The 13,956-nt window shown below is 57.9% G+C and overlaps 1 protein-coding gene across 2 annotated transcripts in view; it reads left to right on the forward strand.

Moving 5' to 3' along the window:
• The window catches only part of DLG3 (discs large MAGUK scaffold protein 3), a 68,603-nt gene that overhangs the window by 5,490 nt on the left and 49,157 nt on the right, over positions 1–13,956 (forward strand). The window contains exons 3-4 of one of the 2 annotated variants that reach the window (XM_057404956.1): positions 1,495–1,649; positions 2,676–2,819. In XM_057404956.1, the coding sequence (XP_057260939.1) occupies positions 1,495–1,649; positions 2,676–2,819 (299 nt within the window). Of the gene's footprint in view, positions 1–1,494; positions 1,650–2,675; positions 2,820–13,956 lie in introns of those variants that run through there. The other variant, XM_057404953.1, reaches the window with a different exon arrangement.

Genomic DNA, 13,956 nt, shown 5'->3' on the forward strand with positions numbered 1-13,956 from the left:
TGTTCCTGCCGCAGATGGGTGGCAAACAGGGACGCTGGCAGCCCTGCACCCCCACGACGGGGCTGTTCAAATCCTGTTTTCATTCCTGCGACGTTCCCTGCGTTCCAAGGGTAATCCACGCAGCCAGGAGCTCCCGCTAGCCCGTTACGCAATGGCTATTTTCGTAACCAGAGGGGTTTGCACAAAAACAAAGCCCCGTTTGTGTGGCTGCGCCACGGCTGCTGGCCGTGACCTCGTGTCTGATCTGATGGGGGGGTCGGGAGCTGCCCCGGGGCAGATCTGGGGGCTCCTGTCAGCACCGGCGGCCCCGGGTTCCCCGGCACACAGGACCGAGCCTGGCAGCGGTGCTGCGTGAGGGCGGCAGCGCGGCGCTCCCTGGGCATGCACAGCAGCTTTGTCCCTGCAGCTGGGATGTCCCCAGGAGCTGTGCGATGGGGGCCGATGCTGCTCCCCTCCCGTCAGCGCAGGGATGTGCTGCTGCAGTGCATGGGCACGTTGTTCAGCACAAGGGGAGAATGGGGACCTGCATCTGGAGGGGTCGATCCTGCTTTGTAGAAGCTTCCCTGGGAAACAGCCCCTGGCAGCGCTCAGCATGTCCCTGCTCACGCTGCCCAGCGCTCCCCAGGTTTCCTCTCGAACCCCCTATAAAGCGGGCATTTATCCCCCTGCAGTGGTGAGCAGTTACACACCAAGGGGCTGGTGTGGTCCCAGGGAGCACCAGGGCAATGGCCACGGTCCCGCCGTGCTGAGACCCCCCCACTGGGCCCTTGGGGTGGCTCCAGGAGAGGGTCCCTCCAGCCTCCTCCAGGTACAGCAAGTGGGCTCCAGCTCCTGCTGCAGCTTTCCCTGCTCCAAGGGTTTTCCCTGCTGCCGTGACTTTGGGGCTCTGCTGCCTTTGCCAGGCTTCCTGTTTCCTGGGCGCTTGAAGGGATTTATTACTCTGTTGCACCTTCTGCAAGGCATTTACAGACTCTCCTGGCCGACCTCTTGGAGCTTTACCTTTAACCTGGCAGCAGTTACCACCCTTTCTGGTTTTCATTTGGATGCAGGTGAATGCCTCCTTGTCTTCAGCACCCTGACTTGCCCTGCGGCCCGCCCGGCTTTTCTCCCTTTTGCCTTTACACTGTCCCCTGGCCAGGTGCTGGGTGTTTGCCCCTGTGGCAGGGGTTGGAACTGGATAAGCTTTAAGGTCCCTTCCAGCACAAACCAGTTTGTGGCTCTGCTGCTGAGCAGGGTTTGGTTTTAGTCGCTGTGGCCTGTGTGGTCGCCGCCTGTGCCTTCCAGAGCTATGGGGCACCGCGGCTGAGCCAGGCACCCCCCTGCACCCCTTGCCTCACAGAGGGGATATAGTGGGTGAGGAGCCAGCAGAGCCTTGTCCCACTCCATCCCCTCACAGGGAGCTCAGACTCAGGATGCTCCAGCGGCAGAGCGGGTGCCAGTGGTGCAGTGGGTGCTCAGGACCAGCCCTGGGGATGTTTCTGTGCTCTTTTGCAGATATCCATGAGTTCTATGACTTCACGCTGCGCTCCGCGCCCCTGCAGCCCCCCAGCCCGGACACACACCAGGGCACTGCCCGGCAGCAGCATGGGGCCGGCTCCACCATCCAGCCCGCAGAGCCCCAGCACTCACCCGCGGTAAGAGCTGCTCCGGTGCGATGCTGCAGGGCCAGACCCTGCTCCCTCCTGCCCAGCAGGAGACAGAGGGACACAGGAGCTGCTGCCACCGCAGCTCGCACCCAGGTGCTCCCACACCTCCTGTGCCGCAGCTTGTCTCATTAAGGAGGCACGTTTTCTGGTTCACAAGTGTTAATTGAATTGCTCCTGATGCACACAGCTCCAGCTCCAGCGCTGGATCCTGTCCTGCTGCTGCAGCTGGATTAGCTGCTCCCATCTGACGCTGTCTCCTGCAGAGGCATTGGGGCTCTCTGATCCAGCCGCCTCGCGGGCTGCTTTTGATAAATACAGCAGGTTGAGTCTTTTAAGTTTCCCTTTTCAGGATTTTCCCCAGCTCTCAGATAACTCCTGTCCCTGTTCTCCGCCTTCTCTTTAATTTTCAACGGCCTTTTAAAAGGTACGGCACCAGGTGGGGAGGCAGGAGGTGAGAAGTGAGGTCTCACTTACCTCAAAGGCACCAAGGTAAACGAAATTGCCTTGTGTCTTTGCAGACCCTTTTCCCGTCCCCGTCTTGCTGCTGCATGCCCTGCCAAGGGATGCTGTGGGATCCCCCTCAACTGGGGATGCAGGGACATTGGTGCAGAAATTGAAAGATTAAGTGACATAAACCTACAAGACAAACACCAGGTTTCTGCCTCGGGGACTGAACTGGCTTCCCACCATATGCCTGCGGGGAGAGCAGATCTGAGTGGCACACGGGGACATTGGAGCTGAGCTCTGCTCCTAAGGAGACTCCAAGGAAGTTTGGTGGTCAAGAACAGGGAGGACAAAAGCGCCCACAGTCAGTGCAGGAGGTGCCTGAGCAAACCCAGCCTGCAGTGAGCCCGCTGCCCCGGGGCCGGTGCTGGGGCAGGCTCGCCGGCTGGCAGGATGCTCTCTGACGGCAGCGCGATCTCTTCGCGTGGGGGGCAGCTCCTTTGGGCCCTTCCAGCAGCGGTGGGCAGGGCCGGGGGGGGCTGCCCTGCCCCGCTCTGTCTGCACGCACCCCCTGTGTCGTTCCAGGGCGGCGAGCGGAGGCTCCCCGCGGGAGCCGGGGGCAGCGCGCCGGGGACGCCGCCGCGGCTGGTGAAGGTGACGGCGCGGAGGACGGCGGCGCCGGCCAGCGTGTGCAGCCTGGTGCTCGGCTCCCGCAGCGCCCTGCCCCAGGTGAGCCCCCGAGCGCCCCTCGCCGCGCCGCACCCCGCCAGCCTGGGGGGCAGCTGAGGGGACGCGGTGCGCCCCTGGCACCGCGGGACCCTGCCGGGAGGCGGCTCCCCCCGTGGCCGGGCAGTGCTGCCTCAGGGCTGCTCTGGCGCTGCTCAGGCTGGGGAAGGGGTGGGTAACCCTGAAACCACGGAGGCACCAATCAAACGGGCTGGAAAAGCCCTTTCAGCTCCTCCAGTCCAACCCTTACCCCAGCCCTGCCAAGGCCACCCCTAACCCATGGCACTGAGGCCTCGTCTCCACGGGGTGTGAACACTGGCAGGGACGGTGACTGCAGCCCTGCCCTGGGCAGCCTGTTCCGATGCCTGAGCACCCTCTGGGGCAGGAATTGTTCCTCAGCTCCAGTCTATGCCTCTAATTATCCCCTTGCATTAGCAGTTACCATGGCCCAGTGGCAGCCCTCAGGGCTCGGAGGGCTGTGGCACAGAAGTAAAGAGGCTGTGTGGAGCTGGAAATCCTCCCAGCCCCATCCCTCTCGCCCCCAGCGCTGGCACACTCCCACTCTGCAGATTTCCATATTTGTTTTCTCTGAGCTCTGAAATGGCAGGTCCATTCCTCAGCTTACCAGGAGCTTTTCTCTGCTGTCTTAATTGACTTGGAAATGCTGTTTCTTTGGATGTGTATCGTAAATCTCAGCTTCCTCCTAGTGCAAGTGCATCATTTGGGATATGAATTTAAGGGGGCTTTTAGGGATGAGCAAGGGCAAAATGCCCTTTTGGGAAGGGGTGAAGTGGCCAGGATGGATGGATGGGGCTCACTGCAGATTTAAGATGATCTGAAAATGATGTTTGCCTTAGGATAGTTTGAAATGATGCTGTTTGCTAAATCAAAGTCTTCTTCTGAAGTATTTTAGAGACAAAAATTGCACTGCTGCTTTTCTCTCCTTTATAAATGTCTCCTTCTTACTCTGGACTGCAATAAAATGGGTAATGCCCCATTTGTTTTCCCTTCCTGTTTAATTTCTCCTTATCTTCTTGCTTCTCTCTCTGTTTTCAAACATTCCCCAAATCTTTACTGGTTTGGAAGGGCGGGGAGGTGGTGGCTTTCTGAGCACGACAGGAGGATGAGTCTCCATTCAGCAGTGGGAGGGACCCACGACTGTGGATGGGGGGGTCACAGGGCAAAAGCCACTAGGGCTGCAAGCCTGAGGGTTTGGGAACAGTTGGATTGTACGGGATTTTCTTCCTAAGTGTCCCAGGCTGTGGAGGAAGGCGCCTCTTGCCTCCAGCCCCAAACGTCTGGCTGATCTGCTATGTTTCCTTTAGCAGTAGCCACCTTGCTTTATTGTTCAGGTTTCATGTGATGGGGGCTGTGCTGTGTCCCCAGCCTAGATGGCCTAATGGGTATTTACCCTTCCCATCAAAAACCTGCACTTTGCTGCTGGAGTCTCTTGCTTTACCTCCCAGCCTCAGGAAATTCTGCTGTCTTTGTTTGCTAGGATAAAGAACTGTGGCAATCAGAAATGTTCCCAACATGTAGGTATTTATAGATGCATCTAAGTTCCCTCCTAACTTTCCCTTAGATAAACTAAACAGATTGGCTTCTTCCCTCCCTCAGTGTGAGCAGGTTGTTCCAGGCTTGAAATAATCCATGCATTCTTTTCCGAAGCTCTTTTTATTTTCAGCCTCCATTCCCAGCCTGTGCCGGCGCAGGGCAGGAGCCAGGGCTCAGCGTTGGCACTTCTGGGGTCTCCCATCTATGGGGGCTGCAGGTGCCAGCCCAGAGCAGGGAGGAGATGGGGGGAACAGGCAGGACAGGCCTTGCAGGGGGCTGTGCTTGGCAGAGCTTCCTCATCCCAGAGGATGGCCACAGGCAAAGCAGGGACCTGGAGAGGAAAGAACACTGGGATGGTGGTGTTCAGTGCTGGGCTTAGCCATGCCCTATTCCTGATGGAAAGTCAGTTTTCCGTGGAGACCAGCAGCTTTCCTGGGAACTGGGACCAAGCAGTGCTGGATTGCTGCAGTCAGTGCTGCTCCTCTGCGGCAGCCCCTGTGCTGGGACACAGGGGCCTTTGACACAGCAGTGAGCCTGTTTCACGAGATGCCATCTTCATGGCTGAACACAGCCCTTGTCCCAGCAGAGCATTTCCAGCAGTCCTCTATGTCAGCAATCCGGACCATGACCTGGGATCAGCCATGCCTGAGGGCAGGCTGTGCTGATGGACCTTGCTTCGTATCACTCACTCTGTATGAAGGCACTTTAGTGACACCTAACCTCCTGACCAGCATCTCCTCCTGTGTTGGTTCTCAACAGCCCCGGCATGCAGGACAGCACTGGGGCTGGATAACATCTACACACCCAGCTCCTGCCCACCTCCACAGCGACTTCCTGCTCCCCAACCTTTGGTGCCTGCTTTTTGCCATGGGCGGTTCCAAAGTGGGTTTCAGGAGAACACCTGAAATGGCAAAGGGCACTTGGAAGAACTGGAGAAGCTTTTATAATGGATGATATTTAGTGCTAGGGCAGGAGGGCATCAGCTGCAGGGCAGAGCAGCTGCCCCTGGTGCTATCATCCCAGGAGCAAGAGCTCTGGCAGGCATGCTGCCACTGATAAAAGGCAGGATGATGAACTGGTTTGTCCTGCCTAAAGTAAGTGCAATTCTGTTGTTGCATCCATCAATGTAAATAAGTTTTCTGTTGTCCTGGCTTTGTCCTCATCCGTGCCTGCAGCTCTCCTCAGCAGTGATAGGGCAAAAAGCCACCACAACCTGCTGTGGCCAGGAAAAGACATGAGAAATAAATTGCCTCTCCACACAAATGCTTCCAGGAACAGAAAGTCTCCTGTCTGCTGCTGAGGATGCGTGTGTATACACTGCAGTGTGCAAATGGCTGCTGTGAAGGAATTGGTCCCAGTAAATGCAGCAGCAACATGTGCTTCCTGACGGCGAGGCTTTGGAATGAAACCATCCTTCCATGGGAAAGTGGATGCTCAGCCCTCAGCAGGGCAAGAGCAGAGGGACTCCGCTGGCTGAGGCGCCCTTCTGAGGCGCTCGGAGGCACAATCGTGCCCCAACAATGGGGTCTGGGGTGTTTCATTTGCCAAATCCCCCGTTTCAACCTCTCCACAGGCCCCGGGGCCGCTCCAGGGCTGCAGAGGGAAGAGCCGGGGGATGCTCCGCGGCCGCTGCCACTCGCAGGCTGGCAGGAGACTGCTGCTCTCGGGAAGGGCCGCACAGGGAGCAGAGAGCGCAGCTGTGGATATAAAGGAAGGGGAACAATGGTGCTGATGAGCAGAAGTGGTGCTTGCTGCCGGGAGGGGCGGCTCTTTCTCTTCATCCTCGCCTGCCGCGCAGCGCGGAGCTGCAGCCGCTTCAGCTTCATCCAAGGCAGTCGCCTGTCTGAGCATCCCTCCCCACCAAGGGCTTCATCGCTTCGCTGCCCGGCTCTGTCCTTGCTCAGCCCAACAGCCAACACTGAGTAACAGCGGCTCGTAACGTGATGGAGAGGAGGAGAGAGACTGCTGCAGGGACAGGCATTCCTTGGAAATCACCCAGTGCACAGGGAGCCTCACTCCTAGGGCTGGGGGTGCTTGGGGTGCCGCTGAGCCTGCTCGCAGTGCGCCACAAACGTCCCCTTCCCTCCCTGCATCCCAGGAGGACACAGCCCAGCCCTGCAGAAATGCCGTGGCGGGGCTTAGGAGCCCTCCCTGCTGCTCCTGCCACTGAAGAAGATGCATCCGTCTGCCCTATAACCCATGGCTCAAGCGCCAGCACAGCTGGAAGAGCTCCTGGGGGATATGGCAGTGAAAGGCAGGCTGTGCACGGCGACCGGCTGTCTGCCGCCCCGTCCTTCTCTCAAGTGTTTATTCCTGGTTCCCGATTTGCCTTTGGCCGAAGAGAAGGGCTTTCCTGTGCTCTGCGCCTGGACAGGATGAGGCCGGCGTGTGATGGATGCTGCGGCTGCGGACCTGCCCACTCCAAGCTCCCTGCTCCCCCTGCTTTAGCCCCATGGCTCTGCACCTTCTCTGCGGGGAGAGGGGAAGCACCAGGAGGCCACTGGCTATGGCAAGGAGCATCAGGGCGATGAAGCAGGTCCCTGATGCAGGGGAATGGCTGACAGTGAATGCAGACACCCACCATGAGGTTGCACATGCCCTCCTGTCCCCTCAGCCCATGTCTTTCTGGGGCTGGCAGCAGCCACAGCCATCGCTGCAGGCCAGGCTGGCCACTGCTTTATCTCGGCTTCAGCTCAGCAGCATCAGCCCTGCAACCCCAGGACCCTGGGAAGTGGACAGTGCTCAAGCAAGGGGAGCAGAGGAGTAACCAGCTCCTGGAGGGACCACCCCTCCACGTTGTATCCATGGCCCAAAGGAGCCGGCTGCTGCCCCGTTGTCATCTGAACAGCTCTGTGCCCACAGGTCACTTCAGGGCTCTGCATTCAGATGCTCCCCAGCAGTTTCATGTTTTGACAATGCAGACACAGGCTGTAAAGTCAAAGGGCTGAAGCCAGAAGGGTGTCTGTCTGCAGTAACATGTTCAGACTGAGCCATACTTCAGCCCTGCACAGCACGGGCACCTGGCTGAGCAGCTGCTGCCTGTGCCCAGGGATGCTGCTGCTCACAGCAGGGTCAGCATGGGCTGTGTCAGTAAGAGTGTCACTTCAGTGGACGTTTTGGGGTCGAATGGCCTCAACTTTACTGGAGGCTCTTGCTATTCCTGCTGCAGAGATGAACAAGGAGATGCTTAGACCTCAGTTCTCCCAGCTCGGTACAGAGCTTCAGCAAAGCATGAAGACGTCAGAAGAGCCACCAGGCTGTCAAACCAGAGGCTCATGCATGGCCACCTGTTCCTACTCTATCTGGGACCTTCTGTCTAAAACCAGTGGGAAAAGGAAGATCCTTGGCAGACCTGAGGCTCTACTGGCTGTGCAGCCTATGGAAGCCTTTACAGACACAGGGCTGTTGGTCCATCCATTCATCCAAGTTGTTGTCATTGTTCTGAAGTGATGTGTGATGGTGCAAGTGCATGCAGCACTCCCAGTGCAGCGGTGGGAAGGGGACAGTGAAGGGAAGGCTCTGGAGCCTCACGCATCACCCAGATGAGCCTGGAGTCCGTCCATCCATCCATCCATCCATCCATCCATCCATCCATCTCCATCCATTCATCCATGCATGCAACCTCCCTCCAGATTCAGGCTGCAGCTTCGATTCCCTCCATCTCACGCCCATTCCCAGGGGAGTGCAGTGCTGGGGCGACACACATGTATTCACATGCATGGGTTTCATATTTAGCTCTGAAGACAAGAACTGAGACTGGTCACAGGCAGCTCAGTAGGATTCAGACTGAACAGGGGCCAGCCCCATCAGTGCCTTGCCCAGGAGCTCCATGAGCCACCGCACTGTCCCTGACCGCATTCCTGCTGTGACCAAAGCAAAGTGCTGGAGCCCATCTCCTATAGCACAAACCAACCAAGGGCTCGCAGAGTGCAGAGCCTCTGTGCCCACAGCAAGGTGTGTGCCACGCTTCACTGCCCTTACAACCACCCCAGCATCTGGGGAGGCTGAGGACACATCTCCTGGGGGCATTGCTGCAAAACAAGCGGCCTCTCCTCACCCTGTTTTGAAGGAACAAACCAAGCTCGAAGGCAGAGCCTGACAGGCCAGCTGCTATCTGGAGCACTGGAACTGGGAGAGCGTCACTGCATCTTAATGGCATCGGGCTGGACAGAAATCAGGATTCTGGTGGCAGAGGCAATACCAGCACTGTTATAAATAGAGCAGCCAAGATAACTGCTCATGAAGGGTTTTAGTCTTTAGGATTTGGAGGATCAGTATCAAGTATCTACGCTGAGAGATCCATTATCCCCGGCACTGGTAGGAGCTGGGGGAATTGCAGGGGCGGGAGGGCAGCGGATGAATGCAGAGTTGGGAATCGTCCCTCATCTGCACCTGCAAATCCGAGTGCCCTTTGAAAGGTGCTCTCTGGTGTGCGCTGCCTGCCCTTGCTCCGCTCCGCCTGCCTGCCTGGGGGTTACAGCACACGTGGCTGCCGCAGTGCAAAGCACCTCGAGCCAGCGTGTGCCCTGCTGCCGGAAGCCAGGGCTTGCTCGAGGGCAGCACCTGCCAGAGCCGTGCAGCCTGCAGGCACAAAGCACCTTGCAGGAGTCTTGCTGGCATTGCACCTGAAGCTTATTCCAAGTACTGAGGCTCGGGCAGAGGCCTCCTGTGGTCCGTGGCCTAGATAAGCTCTGGGGCTGGCACCGCTCAGGTCACAACGGTGCCTGTGCCCGGAGCACTGGCATGGAGAGCATCATGCCTGGCTCGCTTTGCTTCCCAGCCTCACGACCAGCTCCCCACCTGCACGTGTCCAGACAATGCGGCAGCGTCCGGCCAGGCTGTTCCCCTCCTGTGAGGTGTATTTTTAGAGCAGATCATCTCCCAGCCTGGGCTAGAGCAGGATGCAGGAGCTGTGGTGGAGCGAGCGAGGGACACTGCACTGCAGTGCAAGGGGAGAGCCAGGCTGGTCCTGGGCTGGAGTCACTGTTGGAAGCAGGGCCAAGCTCTGCCTGCGGCTTCATGAGCACATTGCAGTCCTGTTCCTGCTCTGTTTGCTCCCAGTCCCTTGGCACGTACCCACAGCTGGGTCCCCTCTTGGTGAGGGTACATTTTGCACTGCTGAATCTTACAGGGTGTTTTTGCAGGAGGATTTTGTAAGATCTGAGGCTCTGCTGCTGTGGGAGTGCTCCCACTTCACTGCTCTGGTTCAGAACAGGAGTGAGGTGATGAACCCACTCTCACCACTGCCTGCTCTCATTGCACTGGGGCTCAGTGGCAGAGCTCATGGCCTGGCTTCCTTTGGGGTGGAACTCAACCCAGCTGCGTGCTCTGGACCCTGTGGATAACCAGTTGCTGGAAACCAACTATCCTATGTCGAAACCAAGCCCTGAAGCCAAGACCGAGGGAAATGGCACACCATCCATAACCCAGGGCTTGTGTTGCTGGCGTGTCACTCCTGAGGAACACATGCCATAGAATCACAGAATCCCAGGCTGGTTTGGGTTGGAGGGAGCTTAAAGCTCCTCCAGCTCCAACCCCTGCCACGGGCAGGGATCCCTTCCATAGAGCAGCTTGCTCCAAGCCCCTGTGTCCAACCTGGCTTTGAACACCGCCAGGGATGGGGCAGCCACAGCTTCTCTGGGCACCCTGTGCCAGCGCCTCAGCACCCTCACAGGGAAGAGCTTCTGCCCAAGAGCTCAGCTCAGTCTTCCCCCTGGCAGGTTAAAGCCATTCCCCTTGGCCTGTCCCTACATCCCTTGTCCCAAGCCCCTCTCCAGCTTTCCTGCAGCCCCTTTAGGCACTGGAGCTGCTCTCAGGTCTCCCCTTCAGGAGCCTTCTCTTCTCCAGGCTGACCCAGCCCAGCTCTCTCAGCCTGGCTCCAGAGCAGAGCTGCTCCAGCCCTCGCAGCATCCCCATGGCCTCCTCTGGCCTCGCTCCAACAGCTCCACGTCCCTCTTGTGCTGCTGCCCCAGAGCTGGATCAGGGCTGCAGGGGAGGTCTCCCCAGAGCACAGCAGAGGGGCAGGATCCCCTCCCTGAGCTGTGTCTGGGTGTTACACGTGTTTATGCGTACGAATGTACCCCGGGAACTCCTCACCCCGCGGCTGGAACCCCTTTAAAGATCACCTCGGGGCTTCCGAAGCGATGCTGTGCCCCCTGGAGCGCGGGGGTGGGGGAGAGCTAGAGGGGACTGTGCGCCTTTAAGAGAGGCCCGTTAGGCGGCTGCGGCCCTGCAGCGCGCACACTGATTGGCTGAGCCGCCAGTGGGCGGGTCGGGAGCCGGGTCAGCCATTCACAAAATTCCGAGTACCGCTTCCTCCGTTAAAGGGGCAGCGCTGGGGCTCGTTGGCCCCACCGCCGGCCTTCGTTGTACCCCGCGCTGGGCAGGCTCCCGGCCCGCGAAGCGTGTCCTGGCGCAGCACAGCCCCGACGAGGCAGCGGCATCGCTGGGTTCAGTGGGCAGTGGGAACTGCTCATGGGTTCTGCTGCATCTGGAAGGGGCAGATTGGAGCAGGGTGGAAGAGGGAAAGTGAGGACCCACAGAGCTCCCCTTCTTGTCCTCCATGCGCGGTAGGAATAATGGAGGAAAAGGCATTCCTGGGTGTGTGGAAAGGTCCCTCTGGGCTCGTCCATGCTGCCCAGGACAGCTCCAGAGCTGGGCAGAGGGGTACTGAACTCTCTTGGCAATTTCAGAGCCATGTGTTGACCCACTCAGAAAATGGGACTGGTTCCTGCAGGAACCCCTGTTGGGAGCCCACAGGAGCTGACTTGTGGGGCTTCAAGACAAGCATTTGGCTGCCACCCGCGAACAGCTCAGGACTAGTGAAAGATGCAGGGAAACAGTCTGGTGGGGTCACACTCAGCACAACTGGTTGGAGATCAAGATACAGGTCCAGAAACGTAAATCAAACCAATTCTGTTGACATGAGACCTCTGAGGTTGTGCCCTGGTTGCTATTTCGAGTGTTCCTTCTGCTCCACCAGCCTGGAAATGTGCTTTGTTCCAAAGGAAATGGGGCTCAGCCAACGGCAGGGCACCCACGGACCAGCAGACACCACAGTGCTGTGACTGCTGTGGCCGTGCAGCAGCCAGGCTACTCCTGCACCCACAGCCAGACCCCTCCTGCACCCACAGCCAGCCCAGGATCCAGTGCAGGAGCCTCTGCCCGGTGATGGGGGGAGCGGCTGCGGGTGCTGAAGGCTGTCAGGAAATCCATAAGGCCTGCTGCAGCTGATTGCTGCACAATAGAGCCCCCAGGCTCTGCTTTACAGCGTGAGAGCTTGGGCTCTGCTGGAGGGACCTGGTGCAGGTCTCCATCACTCCTCTCCCCTGGCACAGCCGTGGAACACGTTTGGTTGGCTGCAATTTAAATTGCAGAAAGCAGCTGGAGGTGTTTGTTGAAGACCCTCGTGCTGCTGCTGCCACAAGGAACTGCACAGTGGCACCAGGCAAAGGATGAGGGGTCATTAATGGAATGAAAATGGTTTGCCCTGGAGGAGAATAATTTGTTCGACAACTGCCCTGAGAGCACGGAGAGCCTCGGTCCCTTGGTGCCTGGTTATTGGTATCCCAGCTGCACGTCTCCCAGCGTGAGGGAGGAGCAGTCACAGGGTGAGGTGTTTGTGATCATGCTTCTTCCCACTCAACGCGACTGTACAAACCCTCCATGGCTCACAGGAGCTGCTGCCCCTTTTGCCACCAACGTGCGGCCAGCTCTGCAGAGTGCTGTTCCATCAGTCATAGAGGACTAACCTGGAAGCGACCTCAAGAATCATCTGGTCCAACCTTTCTTGGCAAAAGCACGGTCTAGACAAGCTGAATCTTGAAAGTGTCCATCCTTAGGGAATCCAACACTTCCCTTGGGAATAATCTCTTCAGTTTCTTCAAGTTTCCTTTGACAAGCAAATTGGAAGTTGCAGCTTCCTGCTCGATGGGGAGCTGTAGTAGTGCTAAGGAGCTGATGGACCGCGCTGAGTTCAGCTGGCTCCTCTCTTTGCTTCTCAACTCCCTATGGCTTGTTCCCCTCACTCATGTACCTCCCAGTGCTCCCAGTCCCCAGCGAGTCGCTGCAGACCCTCCTGCCAACCCCACCTTTTGGACATCGGGCAGCTTTTTGCAGATGGTTGCGATCAAGAAAGGTACCTCCCCCGTGAAAACCATCACCTGCCCATTTCAGGGTTGGAGCTGGATGAGCTTTAAGGTCCCTTCCAATTTAAACCAGTCTGGGATTCTGTGGTTCCATGACAGCACTCGTGTGACTGTCATCTCTGCAAGGAGCTGGCTGCCTTCAGCCTGCCCCTGCTGCTCCTAGGCTAAAGCTGTAGGTGCAACAGCCCCCCAGCTCCTGGTCCTTCACACTTGCCCGCCTCTTCCCGCAGGACATCGTGTGAGAGGAAGGAAGCAACAACAGGGGCTGAAATGCCAGCAACACCAGATAGAACCTAGCTCCGTGCTGCCTTCGTGCCATGCAAATAACATCATCTCTGGGGATTTCTTGACACTTTGCTGAAATTAGCACCTGCAAAAAGAGCAGCTGCCAAAGCTGCATTTAAATCAGACGGGCAGGCTTCTGGTAGGAAGAGGGGAGGGAATGAGAGAGCTCTTGGTTTCCTTGAATTGCTTCCCTCCGTGAAGGTACCTGCCTGGAAATCAGCTCCCAACTCCTTTCGCCCTGCTCAATGCCCACATCACTGGGGTGAGATGCCAGGGCTGGGCACCCCAGTGCAAGTGTCAACACTGTCTGGACTCTGGCACCGCCACTCCCAGTAGGCAAAGCACCAGCACCCACTGAAGGAAACTGGGGAAGCGCAGGGTGCAGATGGCCCTGGCCTCCTCTTGAGCTCAGTACCGTGTCCGAGTCCCACACAGCATTATGGAGCATTGTAAGCAGGTGGCAGCAAACAGGGATTTTACTTCTTCCTTTTAGTTCGGGCATGTACAGTTCACTGCAGAGCAGTAGCCAAGGTGGGCTCTTACTCTCATGCAGGAGACACTGACCACCTGCATGTTTTTACAGGGCTTATTGCTCTGCTTTGGTGCAGCAGTGGGAATTAAACGACACTGGTGGCAGCTAAAATGGGCCATGGGGGTTTTCAGGAGGGGAGCTGCAAGTGGAGAGGGAAGGGCTCTGTTAGAGCTGCAGCCACTGAGGCTCAAGGCCCTTCCATTGGCCGGTGGTGATGAGGCACTGGCAGAGAAGTGGGGGAAGCAGCAGCAGGTTTGAGGTGATGGAGCCATCCCTGAGGCTGGCAGCTGGCAGGCAGGGTGGGGTGGAGGCAGCGGTGTGATGCTGGCGCTCCAGGGCTGGCACTGAGGATGGCTCCCATGTGGAGATGTCCATTGCATGTGCAGCCGCCCCATCGGCGGGGATGGTGGGCATGAGCAGAGAGAGGACCACAGACCTTCCTTGTGGAGGATGCGCTCCAGTCTCCCATGGCAGGGGAGGGGGATCAGATTCTTCTCTTAATTGTTCACTCCTTATTAAAGCATTTTTCCTTAACAGGTCTTGTCCTTCGCTTTTGCACTTCCCCACTAAGCGAATGACCGTGTCCTTGTGGCCCCCCCTCCAGGCTGAGTGGAAGGAGGAG

The sequence above is a fragment of the Pezoporus wallicus genome, unplaced genomic scaffold (genome assembly GCF_028554395.1).
Source record: "Pezoporus wallicus isolate ANWC-B61680 ecotype Strahan unplaced genomic scaffold, APGP_CSIRO_Pwel_v1 contig_6217, whole genome shotgun sequence".
NCBI lineage: Eukaryota > Metazoa > Chordata > Aves > Psittaciformes > Psittacidae > Pezoporus > Pezoporus wallicus.